At 36.1% G+C, this 27,863-nt stretch overlaps 2 protein-coding genes across 2 annotated transcripts; both read left to right on the top strand.

Annotated features, from left to right (window-relative positions):
* Window positions 1–2,576: 2,576 nt before the first annotated feature.
* On the top strand, window positions 2,577–4,099 carry LOC6563652 (antigen 5 like allergen Cul n 1). Its single transcript, XM_001990461.3, has 3 exons — window positions 2,577–2,696; window positions 2,755–3,155; window positions 3,722–4,099. The coding sequence occupies exons 1-3, from the start codon at window positions 2,652–2,654 to the stop codon at window positions 4,005–4,007; spliced, it is 732 nt and encodes a 243-aa protein (XP_001990497.2). The 5' UTR covers window positions 2,577–2,651; the 3' UTR covers window positions 4,008–4,099.
* Window positions 4,100–5,358: 1,259 nt separating this feature from the next.
* LOC6563651 (mitochondrial import receptor subunit TOM40 homolog 2) lies at window positions 5,359–6,902 on the top strand. Its single transcript, XM_001990460.2, has 4 exons — window positions 5,359–5,779; window positions 5,943–6,268; window positions 6,396–6,620; window positions 6,693–6,902. Exons 1-4 carry the CDS (start codon window positions 5,498–5,500, stop codon window positions 6,811–6,813), a joined length of 954 nt encoding a protein of 317 aa, XP_001990496.1. The 5' UTR covers window positions 5,359–5,497; the 3' UTR covers window positions 6,814–6,902.
* Window positions 6,903–27,863: the final 20,961 nt, after the last annotated feature.

Genomic DNA, 27,863 nt, shown 5'->3' on the forward strand with positions numbered 1-27,863 from the left:
ATTAGCTTCAAGTTGGAAAAATATAAACATTTAATTATTGCTGAAGTGTCGAATCTATTCCGTTGAGTGGTATTGCATAACAATTCAAGTTTAAAAATATGAAATATATGAGGTACATCTTTTATTAAGTCAATATATGCTGTACACAATTTACAACATCAAGGATGTATGAATATGAAGAACACTGTTTGGATTTTCTGCAATCCTCATTAGTGTAAAACCGTCTACAAAATATTAACGCACTTTAAAATTCTCTGACTAATTACATACTCTACGATCTCCTATTTAATAGAACGACAAACAGTCCGATATCAGAAAGGGTCACATTTATATCTATGGATCTCATCTTCCGAACCGATTGATGGCTTTTTGGTAGTGATTGACGCAAAAAGTTAAATATATAACAAGTGGGAGACCTTTAAAACAAAGTCAGTTTTGTTCACATCAAAAAATACAGAAGTTAATCGGCAGTTGTGCTTTAAACTTGATGGTTTTGACGCAATCAATGCGTGTCAAACTTCACTACAAAATTAATATACCCACAACAAAAAATAAAATAATGTTAATTTATTATTTTACAGTTTTGTAGCAGAATGCGATGTCTGTTTTACTTATTTCATATAGTAATTTCCCCTCGAGCTGCCCGCAACAAGATTACGTGGCACACAAATAACTTTTATTGATAACGAATTTGCAAGTGTGGCAACTGCCACACCCCTCCCCGTTGCCAACGATGCATGTGCAATAAAAAATTGATCAATGCAAATGCGCGTAATGGAAAAAGGCGAAAAGAAAAAAAAATGTGTATAAAATATTGAAAATTTATTACGTGCGCCTACATTGTGGACCATGTTTTTTTTTGCGTAGTAAATAAAATTAAATTATATGCCGAATGCGTAAAAAAAAGATGAGCAATTTAAAAAATAAACACGCTTGCAGTAAGCATTTAACACAAGCGAACAAGTTGCAAATAAATAAAATACAAACACAAATAAATAAATACATTTCTGTGGACTGCAATGCGATTGAATTTGTTTTCAGCTCGCATTTTATTATTATTATTATTATTTGTTATCTTTTTTTTTGAGAATTTCTTGTTGCATTTTTTATGAGCTGTTGTGCATATGAGAAATGTTGTACAATTTAAAAAGTTGCAACATTTTGTATTTATTTTTATTTTTTTTGTCTGAACTATCATTTATATTTCAATTTTAATTTATATGCATTTGAATAAACTGACACTCGTGGGCGCTTTTGCTACACCCATTGAAAAAGCTCATAAGTTAAGAATGTTTTTTGCTTTGAGGCTGCTTTTTACATTTCTGAAAATGGCAAAACTCAATTATTTATGTTATTCATTGACTATCAAATAATCCCGTAAAAGCATATAAACTACAGCGTATCTTAAAGTCGCTAGCTTTTCAACTTTTACGTAATTTAATTACATTTTGAGAAAACAAAAGTAACTACCTCTTGAAATTTGTGTGCTGCCTTATTTACTTAGGATTATAATGCTGTCTGTTGGTCTGTCTACTTAGCTGCCCCATTCTCTATTCCATTACCATTACCATTACCATTTCCAGATTCAACTCTATCTCTCTCTCTCCCTCTCTCAATTTCTATATCCGGTTCGCGCTTTTGCGGTTGGCAAACATTTTGTGGTCGCCGTGCTTTGACTTAGCACTTGCGGATGCGTCTTGCAATATTTTAGCATATTAAATGAGAGCGAATGGCAGCAAAATGGAAGCCGAATCCTCAGCGCCGGCCAAAGGCGTAGCCTCATCAAAGCTGCTTCCCATTCGAGTGACAAATTTAAGTGCGATGTCTAAATAGGTAATGTATGACTGGTCCAACATGCCATTCCCCATTCTCTCTCTCGCTCTCTTCCTACTGGCCTTTTGTTCGTGCAACAAAGTACAAATAATACTTTAGACCAAGCCGCGACTTAGCTGCTGAATAAACAAGTTTTGCATTTGCTTTCATGAACTTAACTGGAAAGCGGCTTAGACTGCCAAGAGGCGGCGACCATTGCCATTGACAATGTGCCCTAACAAACGGCATTTGCACTATATCACTCAATGAGAGGACGCATTAGTAGATTTTTGAACTATTTGCTGTATTTCTTAGGCATCATTATTATTTTATATGTTCTCATAATTCTGAATAAATTGATAAATAAATTAAATATAATTTTTTTATATATAAAACTATTCCTTATTTATTCCTGAAGGCGAATTATAATTAATAATAAATTTTAATAATTATAAATTTTAATATTTTCTATTTCGCTTTCTTCGTTGAGTTGTATTTGAAAAGGTTTTACTAAAAGTTTTTCCTAATTATTTTGCTTAGCTCTGATTATTTCTTGTGTTTTCTAATGATATTTGAGAGCTGAGGTTTGAATGTTATGTTGAAAAAGCGATATATCTGTGTCTTATTTATACATATCAACAAAAGCAGCTGCTTCGCCATCCGCCATTCATAAGAACTCGTACTATATCGAGTATAAATACCAGGCCTGGTTAGGTGTACAAGTAATATGATTAAGTCTGGCGATGGAAGCTAACCAGTTGCTGCTGCTGTTTCTGCTGGGCTTCGTGTTGTGTCTAAAGTGTCTGGATACAAGGAAAAGTGACGATCGGTATTGCGATATGAGTCCTTGCTATGCCACGAATTTGGCCTGTAAAAATAATGTCGTGAGTTTCGAGTCGTATCTGGCAGAGACCTTAAGCCAATTATTTATAATGAAAACAGTCACTCAAGGATTGCTTCCGACAAACCAAACTGCTAAGGGAGGACGAGTACAAAGACCTTATCGAGAATATTTTCAATACGCTACGCAATAATGTGGCCAGTGGCAAAGTCTATAGAAATTTGCGGCCAGCTGCGCAGATGGTCAAAATGTCGTGGAACAGCGAACTGGCGTATTTCGCCCGACTGGATGTGAGACGATGCACTTTATTGCCTCGGCCGTGCATGTGCTCACCGGACTTCTATCGCGTTGGCAGTCTAGCTGATATATACGGCTATCCAAATGACAATTCTACCTTGTCTATACATACCACCATACGGCGCATAACCAGTAGCTGGATGTCTGAGGTTCGCAGCATTACGCCATCCAACAGGCGCCATCTGCCCCCCAAAGATGAAGTAAAGTAAGTAACAGGTGAAAGATAGATGGCATGAGTAAGTACAACACTATTTTACATAATCTATCTGCATGATTTTTTTAGTTAAGCTGAAGCCGCAAATCAATTGCTCGGCTTAACATATTTGATCCTATCGCAGATTATCGCCGAATTAAGTACGACTGTGAATGAACGTTTGTAACTAAAAAGATACAGTTAAAAGAAAGAAAAAATATATATACTTTTCAAGTTGAGGAAGTATTTCTTTACTTTTTTCAGTGCAAAGAAAAGTCTATGGAAAATGTAATAAATCATTAACTGAGAAATAGACAAAACCTGTTGATAAAACACAAAAGAAAGTGAACTAGTAATGAATAAATTGAGTAATAGCACTAAGCAGCGGTAATAGTGAGTGTTGATTTCTGAGCGAGAAATTAAATATTATTTTCTTTCTTCAGTCTCCCGTTTTGTTAAGCGTATTTTAGTTAAAATATTCTGAGAAAAAGATTTTTAACAAAATGAGTTTCGATATCTGAGCCAAACGCTACATTATATTGTCATTTTTAAAGTTACATTTTTTTTCTTATTTTTAGCGAAATTATTTTCTCAACAACTTTGCTGCTAATCGAGCATAATTCGCAGTTTGGCTGCGCTGTGCTGCGCTATGCGAGTGGATTATACAGATATCTCACTCTGAGCTGTGCATTTGGCACCGACAACGAGGAGGGTAAGCGGCTGTACAGATGGGGCCTTAGACCCGGAATCAGGTGCCGATATCGCGATGCAAAATATACAAATCTATGCGCAGCTGGCGAGAAATATCAGCACTCATTGGCCTATAGGAAAATGGATTCTGTTAAGTTGTCGAAAAGATTTTAATAATATTAATAAAAATGAGGTAAATTTTTTTGTGCATAAATGTGATTATTATTGAAATATGCCTTAAAATTACCATGCTTTGTGCTCCCTCAACTAGATCATATTTTATAGCTGGCATCATGCCACATTTTGATAGGTCAATAAATTTAACAATGCTTTCAAAATCTGCTTCCACTGGACAAATTGTTCACCAGGCAAAACCAAACAACATAATCGCGCTAAAGAAAAAAAAGAAGAGAAGAAAACTATTCAAGCTCCATTTGCCGTACATTATTATGCTTAAGGAGGGGGCATACCCCTGTCGTTGATCCTTTAACAGCCAACTGGAAACTAAATCAGCCAGACTCGTGGCAAGCTTTAAATATTTCATGAAAATCCGAATCGCCAATGAGAAGAGTTCCTTCCACTGGCGAAGACAAATTCAAAGGGACATTTCTCTATTGCGGTTTGGTCGACTTTCGAATACACTTAATTATAATGTGCTGACTAATCGATATTTGTATTCGATTTTTACAATCGGATTGAAGCAATTTTCAAATTATTTTATTTCATATATTATATTATTATTTTTGTTCCAGCGAAAAACATATTTAAATTATAAAAGGAAGTCACCAAACATAATATTTTTTACATAATTAATTTTGTTCTACGCCTAAATACTATAATATTGAATTAAGTTCAACTAAGCCAAAAACTGAGTTCAGTTAATAAAGCCAGATAAATTTATTTATACAAAAACTCAGCATTCCAATTAAAGGTTCTTCTGAGAGCTATATCGTCCTATTCCATCGGACCAATCTAATGAAGTAGATTATCAGATAAGCTTTTATTTAGATAACACATTTTTTAATATTCTTAGAATCACTCACGTGATATATAAAACTGATCCGTCTAGTTCTTTACGTAACTCATCACAAAATCATTATAGCTGCGGTTAGGGTATTGGACTCGTAACAAAGTATCCAGTAAAATTGCATGTCTTATAAATAATGTAAAAAGTGTGAAATGCGCCTAATGGCGTGCCAAAGGGCGAAAGGGATGACAGTTTGGCCAGAGACCCAAACACACACACACAACACTCACACACATACACACACACACGTACACACACTCAGAGGAAAGGGAGTGAGAGAAGGAAAGTTGGTGATGACAGGCAGTTGGTTTGGCGTTGCATGAAATGGCGCATAAAATGACAATTGTCAGCTGATGCTGGAGTCTCACATACATTTTTGATGCTAAACATACATATATATATAGCAAAAGAGAAATATATGTGCACAGACAAACATTTGTAGGGCTGTTCAGTCGTAACGAGAAACTGAGATCTATGTAACCTTTCTTTTGCTGTTTATTAAGTGTGGATGTCTATACTGAATACACTACAAATTTTCCACAATACAAAACAAAGCCCCAAAATTTCCCAATTCTGAACAATTTTGAAGCTATTTCTATACGTATACTAGTTTGGAAAGTTTGCTGTTTGTGTGGGCATGTCCTGCAATTCCTGTCCACCATTCGGTGGCTATAAGTTTCCATCGTGTTTCGAGCGTTATGAGGGCACATCCAATAAGAAGAATCCCGGCAATGTACAGACCCTTCACAGTCTCGCCCACAATGTGATGCCCAAGTTCTACGATGGTGTCGAACTCGATTATTATCATCGATTGGCTCCCAACAAATTCATCTCGGCCGCTTGGGTATTGAGTCATGTGAAAGCATCCGGCTTTCGCTTCGGGGGTCTATACACGTTTCACATGATGGATGATTTCATGGTGAGTCAATGGAATTGACCTTAAAAAAATAGCTTGCTTAGGAATGAAAAGTCAAAAATTAAAAATAAGTATTTTAATATTTAATTAGCCATAGTTTGGCGCTTGCTTTTTTAAATCATTTCATGTAACTTAATTAATTAATCATTTTCATTTGGACTTTCAGCTGACTCCAACCATTATCGGCGATATACATCCAACGACATTGGCAGCCAATTTGAATATACTGTATTATCCATTTAAGCCGCTACGCCTCGAGGCAGTCCTACAGAAGCCCGGTGACAATGGGCTCGTGGAAACGCAATATACAATTGAATGGACCCGTCCGAGCGATACATGGACAGCCAACCTATATAATGTGCGCAGCGACAGTGGACGTTCCACTTTGTCGGTAATGCGATCCATTACCCAGCACTGGGCAATCGGTGGCGAACTACTGCTAGAGTGGAATGGGCCAAATAATCTCATGAAGAACTTGGCCCTTGCCGCACGGTAAGTGCTTCGCAGTAATCCGATAGATCTATTATCAATCCTACTTTAGAATGGTTTCACGGTCTTTTACTTACAAAGCGAAGTCACACAAACTGAAATATATGTTTTAAATCTCTCTCGGTTTCAGCTACTCGCATCATCATTATTCGCTTGCGGCAACCGCCTCACTTAAGGGACTGGATGTTAGCTACTGGCAGCGCATTCATCCACAAATCCAGATGGCCAATTTGTTGGCCTGGAATCGTAGTACGCGAAAAACCATTGCCACCATTTGCTATCAGTGGAATTTTACGAATTGTGCCGTGAATGGCATGATCGACTCGGATGCCCTCGTTGGCTTCATGTGGACCAAGTGCGTAGTGCCGAATCGAAATTATAATTATATATATATATTATATATCCACATAATGCTTGCATTTTACAGATATCTCTCGCACATACCTCTGCAAGTGGGTTTCAGTGTGGTGATGAATCTGCCCATAAATCGTTTTGCATTTGGTATACGATTTGTTGTAGATCCCAGCGGTTTGAGACGCGGCGACTGAGATATTTTAATTCATGAATAATTATATTTTTTTTATCAAATTATCAGATATGGTGATGTACACAGGTTTAAGAAATGTTTGGTATCCAACCGACCATGTTTAAAGTTAATGGGCGACGTGTTGAATAGTGTTGAAAGGTATCTAGTTGATCTAAAGAGTATTTATGAGTTCATCAGTAGACAAAGACCAGATCCTCTTAGATTTGGGTCTACTTCAGTTTTAAATCACGGTATCTCTATTCATCTCATAATTCGTACTTGTGAAAATATCTATCTTAATATGCATCGGTGCAGCTTTGAAACAATTATAACAAAAATAGAATTATCTAGTTAAATTATTGTGCTTCCACAAAAGACGTTTTAAAGTTTTGCAAATCGATAGAAAGACCTAAATTATATTCAATGTTCAGCACATGAGCAAACTAATTGAAATTTCCTGTTTTTCTTTACTCTAGACTCTTAAATACATTTGCCGTGCTTTGTGGTGAGCAATATCCTGAAGCAACCGACTAAAAACTTCGACTCTAAGGCGTATAAATAAAATTTATATAATACCAACACACACAGAGAATCTGTGCACATTTTGGCACTTTTGTTGAACTCAACGCTGCACACTCTGCACATTAAGTATACGCAACGCAGTCGCATACACAATTACACACGCACACACACAACGAGAACTACATTATGGCAACAGTTTTATTTATTTTTATATGCGCATACTCTGTTTTGTATCAGAATGAATGAAGGGGAGTATATTGTATAAATGCAGCATTTGGAATATAAGAAACATAGTTTTCATACATTTTATATACTTTTACTTTAGTCAATTACTTTACTCAATAATAAAGAAGCAGCAAAACATACAGTTAGTTAAATTGAATGCTTTTTAAGAATCCATAGTCTATTTTAAAGGAATTGGAGGTACTTTGAACCCATCTGTAAAATATATTAAGTCGCTTCAGACACTGCTTCTAGTTATAAAAAAGACTTTCATTGGCTTGCAGGGTATGTGCTCGTCGAGTAGTTTCAAACGACACCTTGTTGGCTGGTTTTTTGACCGAAAACTGCAGCAAGACTCTTTGGCCGATGCATTTGATTTATGCGCAGCAAAGTCTAGACACAGTAAATATTTTTTAATGCCGCACGCTTGAATCTGAGCAAAGATTTTGCTTAAGAGCATAAATAAATATAAATCTCAAATAAAATGTGTATAGTACGCTCAGCGAGCTGAGATCTCAGCTGTGTTCTACATAATTTACTACATAATGACTGTTAATCTGCTTACAAACAAAAAGAGTGGACCCAGATGGTTTATCAATTTTTGGGGCAGTGGCAGCCAGCGAAGGAGTGGGGCATGCCCAAGCATTGACCCACAAAAAAAATAAATAATATATATATATATATATATATATACATACGTCTATAAAGTACAAAATATAAAGCAAAACTTTGAATTGATTTTGTTTTTGGGTGCAAACTTTTAGCCCATTGAATTGACTTTGTACAAACATTTGTGGCAATCGCACATGCGAAAACTTAAGGGTAGTCCCAAACACACACACACACACATCCACACACACACACATAAATGTGAAAACTTTGCATGCCAAAGTTTGCAATAATTTTACACCCACACAATCAGATGCATGGGTCTGGCTACGAAAAGCAAATATTAATATTTCAATAAATGCGGCAAATCCTTTTACACACTTTGCCAAGCGTCGCCACAGTTTTTCTTGCTGTTGATGGCCAACGCCAGAGGGCGCTCGCGCTTATCGTCGACTTTACAAATCATTAGATTTTCATATCCGATGAATTTAACAACAAATTCTTTATTTTTATTTTTTTTTATTTAATATTTACCCAAACAGACACTTCTTCTCACATACATATGTGTGTTTGGTTGGTTGTGTCAATCCCTCCCCATCCATCAATCCTTCGCCCCCACATTTTATTCGCAACATTTTGTTTGCATTTTCGGCATCGGCATGTCAATTTGTTTGTTTTTCGTATGTAGTGTGCGTGTGCGAGTGTGCGAGTGTGTGTGTGTGTGTGTGGCAGGGTGTCAGAGTGAGTGTGATATAAATTGTAAATGTGTGCTGCATATGCAGACATCGTCCCTGTTGCCTTATTCATGCGCATGTCGCCATTTGATGTTTATTTAAACTTCCTTGTAGGCAGACACACACACAAACACGCACACACACACACACACACACACACACACACACACACAAACACACACACACACAGACACACACACACACACATACACACACGAACAACAACAGCTTCGAACGAGTGGAAGGAACGAAAGCGCACTGTGGAGTGTTGTGGGGTAGTGCAAGAGGCAACTCCAATGAATCTGAAGCTGGTGACGACAACGCCACACACATTCCAAAAATAATAAAGAAATTCATAATAAATTATTATCAATGCCAGCGCATGGAAAGAAAGAATACTGAAAGGATTTCAGCAGATTTCCCCCAAGCTGAATGCACTCATAAAACGCCAAAAAAAACAAGCAAGAGTACTCTGAGTGAGATCGACTACGATATACCCTGAACCCAGTTGTTAAATATATTCTTGTTTTATTGGAAAATTTCACTTCAAAAAACATATTTATCATGCCATATTTATCAGAAATGAGACCAATATGGCGTTCCTTATCCGATCTTGATGAAATTTGGGCTGTTGATCAACAATATGCATATGCATTATTTAATTTATTAAAAGATTCTGCCTTTCAAATTGTAGCATTTACTGCTATCGGAAATTCAAATGTATCGATATTCGGAGCCCGTTATCGATAAAATAAAGCAAGCGTTGAATGCACCGGGTATACGAGAACCTATATTCCAAATTTGAAGTTAATAGCTCTTAAAGTCTCTAATATCTGCGTCTCTAATATGGCGGACATGCCTATATCGAGTCGGCTGTTGACCCCGATCAAGAGATGATTCCTTCTGCCTGTTACATACACTTACACAAAACCATTATACCCTTTTTACACATTTTTAATTTGTTCAGGGAATAAAAAACATTGCAGTTGGACGTAACCGACAGTGAAATACTCTAATATAAAGGATGCTGAGGTAATGCCAGCTGAGAACAGGTGATGAAGAACAGGGTAAAAGTAGCCAAGTTATTGTCCAAATTGCTGACCAATTTTTGAAATTTGGTCACTTTATCTCTAAAAACTGTGGGAGGTATATAGTCTAAGCGACTTCTTAGCCCGAAGTGAACATAGCATCCCAAACCTAACTCTTTTTCTGAGGAGAGGAACATAAGAACAAGTATATTTTTTGCGATTTTGGCTTAGATATTTTGCCAAACATATCTTACAAAAACTCATCTTTCGACCGATAGTTTCTATATATTACTTTATTTCTTCAGATATGCTCCCTGCATTACAACCATAAGCAAATTATTATAATACCCTTTTGCAGCGTGAGATGAAACTTTGACAAAATATATATCTTGTAATGTAATTAATAATAAGATGCCATGCACTTGATAAACTGTATGAATGAATTAAACGCCGAAAATTAAATAAATAATAAGATACCATTTTAAGTAAGTAGGAATAATAAAATTTTGCTATTTGTCTTTGCTATACAGGGTAAAAAAAAAAAATGTAATTAATCCTTTTACTTAAATTGCATTAAAAATTGGCTCATCGTTTTCTTATTTCATTGACTAGTTGCTCTTAAGATTAATTTCAATACTCAAATACTTTTATTTGATTTGTGCAAGTATTATATTTATGTATATAATAGGCAGATATTTCCTTTAGACTTTAATGTAAAAGCGCACTTAAAGTAAACTAAACAGTAAACAAAGAAAACTCCCCCTTCCCAGACGAGCCCAAATCAACAAAAAACAACAAGTTGAATCTTCCGCTTGGTAACCAACAGTTATGATTATGTAATATAAAAAGAAAAAAACAAAAAAAAGAACAAAACAAAACCGAAATACAAACACACAGTTTTGTAATTCTTATTTTCTTGTCGCTGTTTGGGTTCGTCGAGTGAAAAACATATTTAATTAAAGCTATCCGCATATTAAAACTTTTGTCCACCGTTATCATGCACTGAACCCATTGAAATATGTTGAAAGGGTATAATGAATTTCTGCAAATGCTTGTAACAGGCAAAAGGAAGCATCTTCGACCCCATAAAGTATATATATTCTTGATCACGGTCAACAGCCGAGTCGATACAGCCATATTCGTCCGTCTGTCCGTCTGCATGAACCCGCGGACATCAGAGATAATAAAAGCTGGAGAATATAAGTTCTCGTATGCCCGGCGCAGATCAAATTCCGATGGCACAATTTTAATTTTCTAATTTATAAAAAATATACACTGACACATTTTTGATTAATTGCACAATTTTCATTAAGAATGGTTAAGAAAAAACCAGTCGAGGATGTAATCTCATATTGATATCATTTTTATCAGCAGGCGCAAGCATTTTCTGGGACTGGGTTTCAATTTTGGGTTTATTATGAATGAAGATTCTGCCTTTGATTTGTAACCTTTTAGTACCTGCCATCAATAAAAAGTTATTGCATTCTTGGATATTTGTGGCCATAAGCCCTTCTAAGCAGATATTTGGCTTTCAAATGGGTTAATATTTGGCTTTTGGTCCATTAATCAATTAATGTTATTAATTAATGAACGGTTGGGTCAATAAATTTAGTGTGACTTACTGTATTTCTTGATGTGATTGCTTAATAGTGATTGTGGGTGTTAATAATCTGTTCACACAGATTATTAAATAAATTAAAAACGAAATTTATGTTTAAAATCTACTCTCGAAAAATGATCTTTGAAACGATTCAAAACTTTAGAAGTCCATTACCTGGCCGTTCGAAGGAATTGTCCATGCCTCTTCTATTAGAAACAACAGTCAAATATATGACTACTGGCAATGTATATACTACGGATTGATTTGTTAATGGGGTGTCAAGCATCCTAATGCAAATTTCGATGTATCCAATACTCCACACACTTTATAGATGAAAGAGAGGAATTGCCCACTAAAAATGTAAACATAATACAGAAGTTTCGTTGACCCCAGACTCAGAAAATAGTTAAAACTTTCAATAAATGAGCAAGTTACTATGGACGGCCTCTAGTTACATCTGCAAAAGGTATATCTATTCAGAAAAGTCAGTTCATTTACTGTTGTGAATTTTGTTTTTCCTATGTCTTACAAAAATGATGATAAAATCCCAATTCTATTTAATTACGGACTGAAAAACTACGTCGAACACATTTTGATAATTTATTTTTCCGATTCAAATTATTAATATATAATTAAGTCATGTGTTTTATTCAGTGGATGTGGATGTGGATGTGCAACATTTTTTAAGGAACATTTTGGAAATAAAACTATAATATATTTAAGAGCTGGGTTCAGGGTATAACGTAGTCGAGCTCACTCGACTACAACATTCTTACTTGTTTTGATTGCCTTTGCTTAAATTTTACACTTGGATAGAGGCTTTTACAGCATACTTTTTGGGGCTAAAAAACTTAAGCTGCCACATTACGAAGCATAAACCAGAGAGTTTTGGCGCTGTGGGAGCCACTTTAAAGGCCAAAAGTGCCCCAAGGCACGATGCGGGTCACTCAAGTTTTAAAAATATGCAAAATTTTAATGAATTTTTGTTTACAACCCGCAAGCACACCCTGCCCGTCTGCAGCCTTCCAGCCCCAGCGAACAACCCTATATTCCATTGGCATCCCTCAAGGGTCGAAGCGACCGCTTAAGCAGCCTTAAATGCAGGTCAATTCTCAGCGCAGCTTTTCATTTGCGATAAGAAGCCGACAAAAAAAAACTGAAAAGCTGATGTTAACACAAAAGTTGATAGAATTGGTTAAACAGATGCAGAAGAATCTTTAATGATTTTGATTTTTATCATACGGAGGTGTTTTTTTTATCAATTTGATTTAACATAATTATTAGAACATATTCGAAATAACTGAAAGCTGATGCTGACAATAGCTTGCACAAAGGTCAATAAATATCGCTGGACAAATAGAACAACTTGAACAACTTAACTTGTTCCAGTCGAGACAGCACGATATAGACTGGCTGATTCAATGTAGGATATAGGACTCCCAAGCACATGGATAGTATATAGACAGCTGGCTGCTATGAAAGCCTTCAAGATTGTGTCGAGAATAAATAAATTAAGAAAGACAAATAGAAAAACCATATACTCGGACACAGATAGACGCAGGCATTCAAGGTAGGAAAGAGGCAGCTGACCTTTCCAGAGTTCTGAGCCATTTTGTCGACCAGACTATGTCAATTAAAGTAAGGGACAAGAAGTATAGCAAAAATAAAAATGAGAATTAATTGAAACCGTCTTATGGCGTCAGAAATAAAAAGAAACAGCTCTGCAGCTAAGAAACCCACTGACGTTTGTCGGAATATGAGTGAAGCTCTCTTTGGATAATAACAGGCCGCCAAACCAGATCTGTATTTATACCGCCTACAGCTATTTTAAATAAGAAAATGGAGAAAACAGAATAAGTAACGAAAATTAAGAGCAAGACATTATCTGAACCAAAATCCCTCCAAGTTGTAAAACAAGCCAGTAAAATCTTGTTAAAATAAGCTACCTTTTTCTGCGGCAAGTTTTAGCCAACAGGTATTCTTTGTCTTTTATTCTAGGTATTAAGAAAATGGCTTATAATAATTGCCCGAGTTGTGCTTGTTTACAATTCACCTTTTTAGCACGAATCATAAAATCGCCATAAAATTGAAAACTTTTAATTTAATTGCGAGTTGGCTTTGCGCAGTGAAGTTTTTAATTCAATTTACACGCACCGCAATTGCTGTTTGACTTGGTAGAGTATTAAATGGGCCACAGCATTAACATAATCAGCTCACATGTGGAGGATGTGGGTTGTGGATTGCGAATTGTGGATTGGGTTGTACGCCACTGCCGAAGCAGCAGCAACAAGTGGCATGAACTGAACCGAACCGAGCTGAACCAAACTGGATGGAATTTCAAATAAGTAGCCGAAGCAGAAAGCAAAGGCAAAGTAAATGCGCTTGAACGCATTAAAAGGCAGCAAAGCTTTTGACCAAACTGACCAAGCCAATTAAAGAGTGTGGGCAGAGAGAGGGGTGAAGTCCAAACCTTTATACCTTGAACTAAGTGCTGCTCTAATGCGCTGCTTAGCTGCGTAGCTTTGCCAGCGATGTGTGCTTAAGCAAAGAGCTCAATGATTAAATTGAAGTGGCAATCAGGTGTAAAGTGTTTGCATACACAGCTTAAAGATTGCCTCTACTCAATTCAAGCATTTATTTTCATTTTAATAGCACTCAATGATTAAACAGCAATTGCCAAAAAAGTAAATGACCGGCAAGCAATATCAATAGAAAATGTTCGTAGAACTTCCTCAAAAAACATTTGCTACTCTAACTTGTTGCAGTATAAGGTGTATGTAAACGATTTTGTGTCCAGTGTTCAGATTTAGTTTATTTAGATATATGAACAGTGCTTTATATGACATACGAAACTCTATTATTTTTTGTGTTATCAAAGAAAAATAATTTTGAATTTCATGTGAGGCACTAATTGAGGTTAGAGCATTTGTTATGTGGCATACCTCAAGAGCCTGTCGACATTTCGACCTCAATTGGCGGCCATTTTTATTGGCTCTATCACTTTTGCGCCGTTGTGAGTAACAATGCTTAGCAGCCCAACAAGAAGTGGCAGCGGCAGCTGTTCATCTAACAACAGGAAACGGAAATTGTCTATGGAAGCCAAAGTGCGTTTTATGTCGGCTTCATTGATGCAAAAAAAAAAAAAAAAAAAAAAAAAACAACGAGGGAATATTGGGCAAGCAAAGTTTTACTCTTGTTGTGTTGTGCAGCCCCAAGAGGCACACACAGTTGGACAGTTTAAGTGTTGTCTGTATAGATTGTTTGTCTTACAGTTATTGCTCCTGCCAACGAAGCAGCTGCCGGTGGCATATGCTGGAAGTGTGAGTTTCTTGCATTGCTTGAAATCATTGACAAAGATGAAAATTAAGAGATATTGAAATAGATGGTTAACTCTTTAAATAACTCTACTCGATTTTGAATACATATGATTCATATTTAGCACATTAGCTTCGAGATTAATTTGGAATAAAAGAATAATCAGTTAAGAACGGAAATCAAAAATCAAAGGTTACATACCCTTATAGACCGGAGTTAATCTGCTGAAATACATATTTTATTTTTTAAGTGTCTCTCCTTGCCGAGCTCTCGAGACTTTCCTACTTGATTTTCAATCGATTTGAAATTAAAATTATGCCTCCGTTTCTAAAGTTTTTTTTTATCTCAATAATGAAAATTCAATTAAAATAAACAATAGTTCCGATTAAAAACAATTAATACAACAATTTACATTTATTTCCTGTTTAACTAATTTATTTTTTTTTTTTGAGTGTAGGAAATAGAATGGAAATTTCTCAACAAGGCTTTACCAATTGCTGTGTAACGGCAGATGCATTCAATTAACGCGCTGACAGGCCGAGATCATTTTCTATAAAAATAATTAAACTGTCACGAGCGTGTCAATTACAGTCACAGCCGAGCCGCAAGGCATCGAAACAGGCGCATCTATTTATGTATGTAGAAATGCATATAGATATATAATTGTATTAAATTCTTATGTGTATCAACAATATCGCAGGCCCTATCGAAAATTACATTTGGAATGCAATTCTACTTTTGACACCCCATTTAAATTGGAAATCAAATAGCGCTCTGTACAAACAACGTTTCTCGAACTGTGGTTGCTTTTAATATGTGTGTGTGTGTATATATAAATATATATTGGAAGTTTTATCACTACATTTGCTGAATAAATTCAATTAAATTGAATGCAGTTTTGTGGAAAATAACATCAGACGTATTTGCATCTTTTTTATCTCGATTTTATTCAGCTATACTGCAAATTGCAATTTACCTGTGCGTATGCGCAATATAATAAAAAGCTTTAAGCACTGTGAACTTTTCAATTGCCCCGAAAATAAAACCGCAGCTGCTGAGCTGCAGCTCCCCATCCCGCTCAGCCCCTACAACTCTCTGAGCACTTTACCACTTGTTTATTTAACGCTTCGCTTCGTTGAGCTTAGTCCCCAGCTCGCAGCGCTCAGTGCTGTGAATTCTTGGCATCGCTCCCAGCCAGCGGCTCTCATCATCACAGTATTGCGGTTGCAGCTCATAAACGTTTCGCACTACATTAAATTTTATTCAGCGCACTGCACTCCTTCACTGTCCTTCACTCAGCGTGCTCCTGGGCGCCCTCTACTGTCGCCTGTGCCCGCATTCATATTCATTTGTGTTAAACGCAGCATAGCACACACACACACACACACACACACACACACACACACACACACACACACACACACACACACACGCACATAAATATTTATATACTATCTTTTTCAGTTTGCACTGCGGCAAGCCTTAAGCTTTTTTAGTGCACTGCAAAAGTTTCTGTAGAGCGTAGAAGCCCAAGCACTGAAAGAACTTTAAAGTTAACTTAAAGTTAACAGCATCAGATCAAATCTAACTTTGATTACTTTACATGCATCAATTGGTAATTTGAACAAATTTAGAAATAAAAAGGGTTTGTTGAAAGCCACCCCAAAAGATACGCTCCTTTAGTGAATATGTTTACTTTATATAATTAATAGTAATTGTGAGCATCGTATTGATTTTCCTTGACTTTTTATAAGCTGTACTGAATTGATTGAAAATAATTTTAATTAAAATTGCATGCTGTGAGCAAAATAGGAATATAATCTTTTTTAAAATTTAATTTTTTTTTTTCTTATTTTTCGCTTTTTTGCGTTGTTAAAGCATAAAAAAATGACTGCTGCAGAAAGGCTTCGACAGGTTTATTGCAACTTCTTAATTATCTTAAAGCTATCTACAATTATTCTTATCCTACTTAGGACATTATCTATATACATAGTTACTGCTGCAAGCGCGTCTAGACTCATTATCCTTTCAGTTTGGAGAACTCGTATCGCGAAAGTTTTTATTACGGTCACGATGGGTGCCCCGTACGTGTCTGTTCACGTCTTTACCTATCTTCTCGATAACAATCCTCCTTGGTTATCTTACCATTGTAAGATTGAACAGTCTGTCTTATATTTTAACTATTATTATTATTTTTATTTATTTTGTATCATTAATTTCGCAAAAGCAAATAAAAAGGGTTCAATCAGCTCTTTACTTAAGTCAAGGGGTAATTTGACACTCACGGATAGACTTATAATGGAATCGCGCAATGTAAGTGAAAGTGATTGTATGAAATGTGTGTAACATTTATACACATTTATTTTGAATGGACATTCCCATTCAATGCAGTAAAAGAGTCTTAACCATCAGATCATTTATAAAGCATATTTTTGTATGAGAATATATGGCATATGTACCATTGACTGCATAAGATATGAACACGGAACAATACTAATACTTGATGTGTTTTCCTAAATAAACGCCAAAGCAGTTTCGTTCCTTGAAGCACGCACATCAAATGAACATTACGCATACGCCATGTCGCATTTACCACAGCTGACTGTTGACTGACTGTTGCTGGCCAATAGCTAAAATGAAACACAATACACTCATGCAACAAAGGTTGCCATTTAAGTCAATTGCCACAAGCTAACGATCAACACACACACACACACACACACACACACTTCCATCCATTTAACCATATGGTGTGTGTGGTTTGCCCCATGTGCCCACTCATTCTATAGATATACTCAACAACTCATGCAATTGCGTGCAAATTACCGAATTAGCCAACGTCGCTCACCTCAACGCCTTCGCTCTGCTATTTAGCTTTCAATTAAAGCTATCTCTCTCCCTCCATATATCTAACTCTCTCTCTCTCTCCCTCTCCCTCTGCCTCTGTCTCTGTCCCTCCCCCGCTTTGTGGTCTGTCAATAGCAGCAGCAACTGACAACAACGTGCGACAGGCGACGCTATAGAAAATTAACTTGACCAGCTCTGAAATAGCCGCCATCATTTTTCCGCACGTAGTTGATGCGAACTGTTTTATTGCTTATCGGGCAGCATTCTCTGAAGCGATATCGCTGCAATTTCGCCATTGTTAACCATATGTTTCTTTTATGTCGCTGCTAATATTTAGAAATATATTTACATTTAGATATTAATTTCATTTAACCTATTGCATTGCCTTTCACTCTCTATGATTTGTTTGAATTTGCAATTGGCCTTTTGTACAATATTTTTAAGCGTTTCGCATTAATACGATCTGTGGGCGTTGTCGATGCTAAAGCGGATTTCAGATTGGCTTTATTGGGTTTTATTTCGACGCCTGCTTGCTCTTTACCAGATATCAACGGAACTGTGGATGACATTCACATTGCCATTTTTATACCCTTGCAGAGGGCATTACAACTCTGTCACGAAATGTGCAAGTCATTTGCGACAACATAAATATATAGGATCATATTAATTAATACATTTTATACGCATTTTTTCTCAATACTTTCTGAAGGGTAATATTTCTCCTAGCTGGGAAAGAGTTACGCTTATATAGATGAACAAAATATTTTTCTATTTCTTTTTGTTCTTGTGGAGAAATACAATTTGACACAAATAAAAATTAACTTTCATCAATTACATTGCTTAATATAACACCCATAAAAGCCATAGTTGTATTAGTTATCGAAATATATCGATATATAATATACATAGTACGGTATTGTAGTGTAAAGTTACCAACAATTTAAAACATTAATTATGTTGTTAGAGCATTCACCTGCCACAAATCGAATGAACCTGTAATTTTTCATCCTCATTTTTCTTTGGCACACGTTTCGGGTCAAATGTCATTAAAAGCATACTCCGGCTTCGGCAAGTTCACAGTTCGCGCTGGTTGGCATTAAGTTGTCTTTCAGCAAAATCAATTTTCATAAATTTTGCAATGCGCCAGTTGCATATGACTGGCATGCCCCGCGCCCTCGCCGCGTCAAACTGCTCTTTTCACCTTTGTCACGAAGTTTTGAAATTTTCGTTGCTGTTCTTTTTTTTTCGTATTTGGTGTTGCTTATTTTTGGGAAGCTATGGCAAAGTTCGAGGCATTGGCAAAGTTTTTGGCAAACGGGGCGCATTTTTAAATGGTCACGTTTTGCAGTTTAAGCGCCAGGCAGGCAGCAAATACATCAAAGCGGCGAAGGCGACGCGAAACTGTAAACAGCCGCATGAGCGCCGCTGCAACAAAAGTGGGGCGTGGCCAACACACACACACACACACATACCCACACACATTTAGACAAAGTTGTACGCGGTGTGGAAAAAAATGAATTTGCAGCCAAGGCAAAACCAAAAGCAAACCAACAAAAAATAAGGCGATGAAAAAAATGGAAACACATCGAAAACTTGGCAAAGTTTTTAAACTTTTTAAATGCGCATTACACGCGCTGAGCTTGTTGAATTTTTATGCTAGCAAAAGGATTAAGCAGGGACTGACAGGAGCAAGCGGACTGTGGCGAGAATTGCAACAGTATTCGGTCAAATTAAATGCGACACCTTCTAATATTATAAGTGTGACAAAAGAATGGCTAAAAATGTTATTTGTACTTTGTGGCTGGTCAATTAGATCTCAACATTAGTAATTTCTCTTGATGATAATAAAATTGATGACAAAAATAAGATTAAGATTTCACATTTTTATATTAAATTAAATGAATTAATTTAATATTTTTACCAACTCTTTTATTTTTACAAACTAAAGAAACTTTCCATTTTCCTTCTTTCAGATTTTTTTAACAACACAGTATTTTTAAGCTTGCACATTTAATATATACAATTTTAATTTTAATATTTAATATTTCATAACAAACTTTTAAATATTGTTATATATAGTTTTTTTTTTTTAAGTTTATGACAGCTCAGTAAATATGCCAGATCAGAGTTCATGAAAAAAGCGCTCAAAGCCGCATTAGCACATCTAAGCCAGCTCAAAGCCTCACCAGCCACGCATAGCAGCCATTTTGAGTAGTCAGTTTGCCGCAGCTTGGCCAACATGTCACCTGTACAACATTCACCGGGACGATAGGTATAAAATAATAACAACAACATCAAAAAAGAAAGGATATACAAAAAAAGTGGGAAAACCCTGATGGCAGCGTCATTTGGTGCAACCACTTAAATGGCAACAGTAATTAGCATCATGGCCGCACGGCAGCTGCTATTAAACAGTCACCGTCCACACACACACATAAACTCTCGTACACTCACACACTCACACACACTCGCACACTCACACACACGCACATAAAGTGGTACGGACAACAAGGCGCATACGCAACGCCTGTTGTCGTAAACTCTGCTAAACTGTTTGCCACTTTGTCGCGCAAAATGGTAAACTTTGTCGACGGCGATGAACTCAAACTCGAAACTCAAATTCTGAAAACTCGAAAGCGACGGTAACGGTGTAGGTAGATCTAGAAGTAGGGGTAGGGGTAGAGTTAGAGGTTTGGGGCGGCCATCATCAAAAGGCTTAAGCAGCTTCACTCACTGGAGGGGCAGCAGCAGCAGCAGCAGCAGGAGCAGCCATAGAAGCCACCATCAAAAAACTGGGCGCTAGCGTAACGCAAACTTTACGAAATAATTTTGCATAAATTTTTGAAAGCAAAATTTGCTGTTGGCTTTGCTGGTTTTTCGGTTGCTACCTCGTCACCATCCTTGTTGTTCCTGAATGTCCTGACCTGCTGCAGCTCGGAGGACGGCGGCAGCTGCGGCTTATTTACAAGTTGCCATAATATTTTGCGTGTCGAGACAGCGCACCAAAGTCGTGACTTGTCCATTGCCCCTCGCCACATCCCCACGCTCCTAGCCCCCATCAAACTTCATGCACCCCGCCGCCTGTTGTCGACAGCATTTTCACGCTTGAACAAATCACAAGCTGCTTAGTTTCATAATTAGAAGCGTCACATTTTCGGAACGCTGCAGACATAAAACTCGTTGTGCATTACACCAAACAATAACAACAACAACAACAACTATTTCTAGTAGAAACCCCTCCTGCAGAGTGTATAAAGTTAGGTATGCTAATACTCAGAGCTGTAGACGCAAATTCAAGTTGTTTGTGAAGGGATAGGCCTGAAAATTATGGAAATCTGCTTAGATATTTAGCTAATTGAAGATTTTGCAAGAAATTCTTTCAAAATAGTTTTGCTGCAATTTGTAAACGCTAACTTAGACTTAGCGGCATCAATTTTATCGACGAATTGTGATCGATTTAAGTAAAAGATTACTATTTTTATTTTTCTAAATAATGCTAAATTAGTTGAAAAAAATATATATATACTGTATGTAAACTGAATATATTTATTACTAGGCTAATCAGAAGAAATACATTTGAAATACGTCAATAGATTTAAATAACAGTGTGTTAATTCAGCGTAACTTTTCTAAAAAATGTTAGGATAGTTAAAAAATTACAAACTGTAAACTCTGTACCTCACTCAAATTGTTTTTTTTTTCTTCAGCCACTGTTATTGTATATATATATATATATATATATATTATAGATAGCATACGATCTGTTCCAAATAAAGTATTTGATTCTTAAAAATGCCCCATGTGATTCACAATGACTACGACTCTGGGCTGCGACCGATTGTCAAATGCAGTAACGACAACCAACAGAAACAGTCGGCCAGTTTGTCAGTAGCTTGGCAGCAGCTGTTCACAAACCTCAGCATCGCTCGTCAAGCAGGCAGGCAGGCAGACAGGCCAAAGCCAGCCGGTGTGGCTTGTCATTATTTTAATAAAGTTATTTACCTGAAAGTATGCAACAACATTTGTTTGCCAGCCAAAGTAAAGCATGAAATTAGGCACAATTGTAACAGAGTTGCCAACTTGCCATAAACACAGCAACAGCAAACAAGCACACACACACACACACACACACAAGCATTGACACAAAAGACAAACTTGGTCCTTGGCGGGGTCCAGAACGGGCTCCAAAAAGGAACAAAAACAAGTAAGATTGGTTAACTTAGGCACTCTGAAGATTAAATACCCTATAGCCCATATCAAAATAAATTAAAAACAACAAATTATTCCTATGAAAGGCATATGATATAGTAGTTCGATATTTCTGATTTTTTGTCCAAGTGTGAAGAGCTATTATAGCAAACAAATATATTAAGTTTGATCTGGTTATCTTGATAATTCAAAGACTTTCTGAAACAAGAACTTATCTTTCAATCCATCCCAGCACAACCACCTGAAATAATGAGCCGATATCATAAAGATGGGCCTATACCAAGCCTCATCTGAATATATTTTAAGCTCGACTAGATGCCAATCAATAATATATATATATATATACTTCGTGGGATGTTAGTGACTGATGGATATTTTCCGCTTAAACTGAGGCATAGAAAGAGACATGCTGATGCTGTTCAAAAATATTTAGATATATTTTGTGAAATCGGAGACGCGACTTTCATTAGGTTACAAACCTTATATCAAAATTATAATAACCTATACCAGAATGTAAAAACATAAAACTCAAGTAAAGAGATTGGTGCACCTTCTGCCTAGCAACGTAGTCGCAGACGCTGGTCGACTGAGTCTCGGAGTAACTTTTGCTTATTTATGTTGATTTTCTAGGATTGGGTCGGAAATGGCAAACATAAATTAAAAGACTTTTTTGACAACCCTTGAAATTATGATACTTATTATTTAAGCACAAGAAACAGAAAGAGACAGACAAAGAGAGAGAGAGAAATAAATTGAATTGGTGTTCTCAAAGTTTTTGCTCATATAACTTCGCTTGCAGGTTGTTCTTTTGGTCAAAATGCCAGTGCATATATTGCAAGCAAAAAAATATATATGTACGATATAGGGTGCAAAGGAACAGCAGCAGTCAGTGATGCCCCACATTTGAGTGCGGCATCTCAGCTATCAGCGCCAATAAGGCAACCGCCCACAATTTGCAAGTCAGCCACCTAATCACAAACGGATAATGTCAAAGTAAATTCTAGCAATATATATGCATACCTACACAGATATATATATATAGATATTGTCGCCCTAGGAGAATGCATTTCGCCGAGCTTTGTGCTAAATATGTTGGGTAGCTGGCACTCGGTAAATCTTAAAGTAAAATTAGCTCTTGGCTTTAAGGCTTAACTTTGGCAAGGCAAACGAAATCCTTTTCAGCTGTCAGCACGCCACTTGCCAAACAAGAGAACAGCGAGCCAAAGATGCTCAGCACCAGTCTCCATTCAGCCTTCAGCCTCCAGTCTCTGGAACCAGCTCCAGCTCTCAGCTGCAGTAAGTAAAAGTGGTTGCTTGGCGTGTGAATCCACCCAATCTTTCTCCCACTTTGCACACAGCATCTAAGACAGCATAATGCGCTAACAAACACTTGCCCTACTGCTGTGTGTGTATGTGTGTGTGTGCGGGCGTATGCAATGCCTTGCACTGCAAGAAATTTACGAGGAAATCTTATAATAACTGTAGAAAACAACTAGCACAAACTTGGATTAACAACTTTATGTGCTCGGCTTAGAGCATCACGTTGCTTTTCTCCAATTAAACTAATCATTTATGCGGATGCTGTGTACCTAAAATATTACAAGTTTTACACAAGAAATACAGAAGAACAGGAAGCAATTTTTTATAGCCTTTGGAGCAAGTATAGAATGAGTTAAGGAAGTGAGCAGAAATCCTTCAGCTGGAACAATATCAATATGTAGAAACGATAACTTAACAGGCGAGATAATATGATTATTATTATTTCTTCATTCTTATAGTTCATAGCTTAAGTGGAGTTCAAACACTATCGAAATAAATTAATTAATTAAGTTAAACAGTCATAATTATAATTATCAAAGCAGATGTTAAGGATAAAATTCTTCAGAGCAGCGAAAATAAAAAATGAGAAATTATACTATTTCAAAAGTGCTCAGCTATAAAATTGTTTATAGCTGGGATAAATATGAGTTAAGAGAACAGGCTATGAATAAGCACATGAATAACATATAAAATAAAATAAAGTTTAAAGAAATTATTATAATAAAGAAGAAAACTTAAATCTAATATTAAAACTGTATATAAATAACTCCAACTTGCAAATTGTTAGACAAACTCTGGATTTTGTGACACGCATAATATAACCGTAGAGCTGTAGACACTTGAATACTTGAGTAGATTATTGATTTCGGAGAAAAAGATACTAAATATATGTATTGTAAATACAAAAAAAGTAACACTTTAGATTGGTCTAATCTAGTCCAGTCTATCATGAAAATAAATGTAAATCAGGTTCAATCAAATGCAAAGGCTGTATCATAAAATTGCGTACTATTTTGTTGTTCGAGATCCCGGGTGTATTTATCCATAAAATGTAATAAACTTGAACTGCCTATGGCAAACGCGAAATTATATTCAAAATTTGATTAAAATGTCCAAACTCTTATAGTACCAGAGATCTGAGTTGTCATACAGACGGAGGGACTTGGCTAAATCAACTCAGCGGCTGATGCGGATGAGGAATATATATATACTTTATATACTATACTTTATTGGATCGCAGATAGTTCATTCATGCCCTTTACATACTTTTGCACAATTTCATTTTAAAATAATTTCCCATTTTAATGGATTCAGTGTAAATACTAATCTCAACAATCTACCTAAAATATAGTTCCCTTCAATTGTGTAGCATTATCACTAATCTAAGTAATATAAAGACTACCAATAACTAAACCGACTAAATATGTGTAAAAAAAAATATTAATATCAATTTCTTTCCATTTCCTTTGGCATTGGGCCAAAGGTGTCGCGGCCGGCTGTGTTAGCTGAATTGTAAAATTGCCGTCAGCTTAGCGACATAATGTAATTGGGTCAATTTTTTTGTAGTTGCAGCACTGTTCTTTCATTTAAATATTTGGCAACATATGCACATAAGCAAATACATACGCAAATTGTTTGTGTGTGCGTGTGTGTCAGACGACCGCAAGGCGTACACAATTATTTTGCCAACAATTTCGAGCAACAGCAGCGCCAACGCCAAAGCAGTCAAAAACAGCCAAAGTTGCCAAACAGCCAGCCGCAGACCCAAAGTCTTTGGTCTTCGGGCCAAAGTTTTGCTTCAGTTTGCATTGAAGTTAGCAGCGGTCTTTCTACAGCTGCGCCCTCTGACGGCCAAAGCCCAAGGCACAGACACACACACATACAATTACACACACACACACACTCATATAAATAGAATTCCGTACTCCTTCCCGTATCTTAATATATATAAGCAGCTCAAGATGTGGAGACGACTTTGCCGAAACATTAGAAATCTATAAAGTTTACTTTGTGTTGGAATCGTCACAAAAAAAATGTGGAGAGAGGGGTTTCCTCCAGCACCAGCCACAGCCCCAGCCACGCCCACTAAGTAGGCGTATAATATAGTTTAGCCACAGTTTGCATGCAGTTGGTGTCGCCGAAACCACCAATCCAATCGAACACCTTCTTCCCTCTGGTATTGAGCTGCAGACAAAGTTTGTTGCCGTTGACACTGACATGGGCGTACGACTGCGGGCAGTGAGAGGGGGTCAATGTCTGTGTGTGTGTGTGCAGGTTCTAGTTTCGCAAAGAGCATTTTGCTTGTTGCCTGTTGGCTGTTTCACGACTGTTTGCTGATTAGTTTGGGAGACGGCTATTTGAGTTTGGCATTTATCTTCTTGGTCGACGGGCAGTAATATACCATAATGAAATAATTGATTGGCGCGGCAGATTTATCAATAAATTATCTGTCAATTGCATTTTCCATTTTCATCAATTTAACAATATCTCTTTTCGCTGACTTTAAAAACAAAAATTGTTTAGGCAATTCTTTATTTTTGTTGCACAAAGAAAATTGCATACATGAATGCGCACTATCACACACAGCAAAAATTCAAAAGTAACATTTTCTGAATTTTTTAATGTTTTTTTTTTTTGTATACGCTTATAAAAAATGCAAAGCGAGAGGCTCACAAATGTTGCCACAGACAATTGCATGAATGAATGCTTCAAAATTTATAACTCAATGCACATAGAAAATAGAAAAGAAAAGCGGCCAAAGAATAAAACAACCACACAACAAAGAGTAACAATCAAAACTGGTTTCATCTAAAAACCCTTTGTTAATAGAGTATACTCATTCATAGTTTGTTTGACTTAATGACTAAGGTTTAATTGTTATATAATCAATTTCTTTATAAACGAGGGGAATATAATATTCCAATTGCTCGTAACGAGGAAAACATCTCATTTATTGATAGAATTTCTCAAAATAGCTTAAAGTAATTCGAAAATATTCTTATAAACTATAATTTATGTTTAATATTATTTAATCTAAAATGTATAGGCAAAATTAATACTTACATTTAACTTAAGATTAATTAAATGTATAAACATACATTTTTGTGTAAAGTTTCATTATAACACAATAATAAACTCCTAGTAAAATTGGGATTGCAGTCATGCACCCTCAACTAATCAAAAATGGGAAAAATTATTTAACGAATTTTGCAAGAGTATTCAACAAACGGAAAAAGCAGCTCCGCTCCCATAAGGTATATGTATTCTTGATGAGCAACAAAACCCGAGTCGATAAAGCCGTGTCTGCTTAATAAACCAATTTCAGGGACTATTAGAGCTGGAGACTCCAAAATTGGAATAAAAGTTCTCGTATATCAATCTCGTAGATCAATTATATTTTATATGTCAACAACTGTCCGCGTTCCGCGAATATTGATAGAAATCGATTTCTGATAGCAATTAAAGGCGCAATTGTAAAAATATAATATTTCAATTGATATATATATATATATATATATTATTGATGAACTATAAAAATATCATTAAGATCACATAAGAGACACCAATTTTGTTAACCAAAAAGTATTTCCATATTGAACAAACTATTATCAGTAAGTCTATCATAAATTTAAAAGGTGGGTCTACAGTAGTTCGTAGTCGAGCAATCTCGTCTACAACGTTCTTACTTGCTTTGGTGCTTTTACAGTTAAGTTGCTGCAAAAACAAACAATAACAACAAAGGCAATCGCAAATGTGTTCAAGGGAAATAAATTACGTTGCACAGCAGCAGTAAAGTAAAATAAAAATGCAGCATTGAAAAAAATGCAAAGCCACAAAGCGAAAAACAAAATAATAATAATAAAAATAAATGAAAATAAGAAAGAAAAAAAAAACAAACGGAACGCTTGGAAAATGAAAAACGCGTAAAATAAATAAATAAAAATACAAACTGATTATGCATGGCGGAAAAATCCGATTTTTTTTTTTCACAAAAAGGCTGCACTCGACGCGCAGCATGTATGCCGACAGCCCAGCAACGCCCACAACTAAACTGTGCGGCAGCAATCTGCGCACACAAATCACAGAAAAAACCCAAAAAGCAAAAGAAGCAACAGCAACAACAAAAGAAATTTGCATTTTAATGCGCTTCACTTGTTTTGTCGAACCCAAAATCCGCTAAATTTTCCTACTTTTGCCTCAGAGACTAAGCGAAAGAGAGAGACAGAGAATGTGTTGCAGGTATGTGTGTGTGTGTGTGTGTGTGTAGATTGGTGTGTAAGAATATTTTACTTGAGGCTTAAATCAGTGGTTTCAAGGCGACAACAGCAGCTGCTGGCCACGAAAGTATGCAGCAAAAAATAATTCGAGTTTCTTAAAATAACTTAAAGTAATTCAGAAATAGTCTTATAAACAACAATTTCTGTTTAATATTTTTTAATTAAAAATGTATCAACAAAATTAATACTTACATTTAACTTAAGATTAAGCATTACTAATAGAAATATAAATAGTGCATATTAAACACAAATGCAGCTTTCTCAATTTAAAGACTACAATTTGAATTAGATAAAGTACACTCAGGGCCAGTACCAGCAAATTGGAAAGATTACAAACAAAAAAACCAGCACTTATGTACTTTTGTCATTTAAAAACTTCTGGCTAACTA

The sequence above is a fragment of the Drosophila grimshawi genome, unplaced genomic scaffold (genome assembly GCF_018153295.1).
Source record: "Drosophila grimshawi isolate 15287-2541.00 unplaced genomic scaffold, ASM1815329v1 contig_311, whole genome shotgun sequence".
Lineage (NCBI taxonomy): Eukaryota > Metazoa > Arthropoda > Insecta > Diptera > Drosophilidae > Drosophila > Drosophila grimshawi.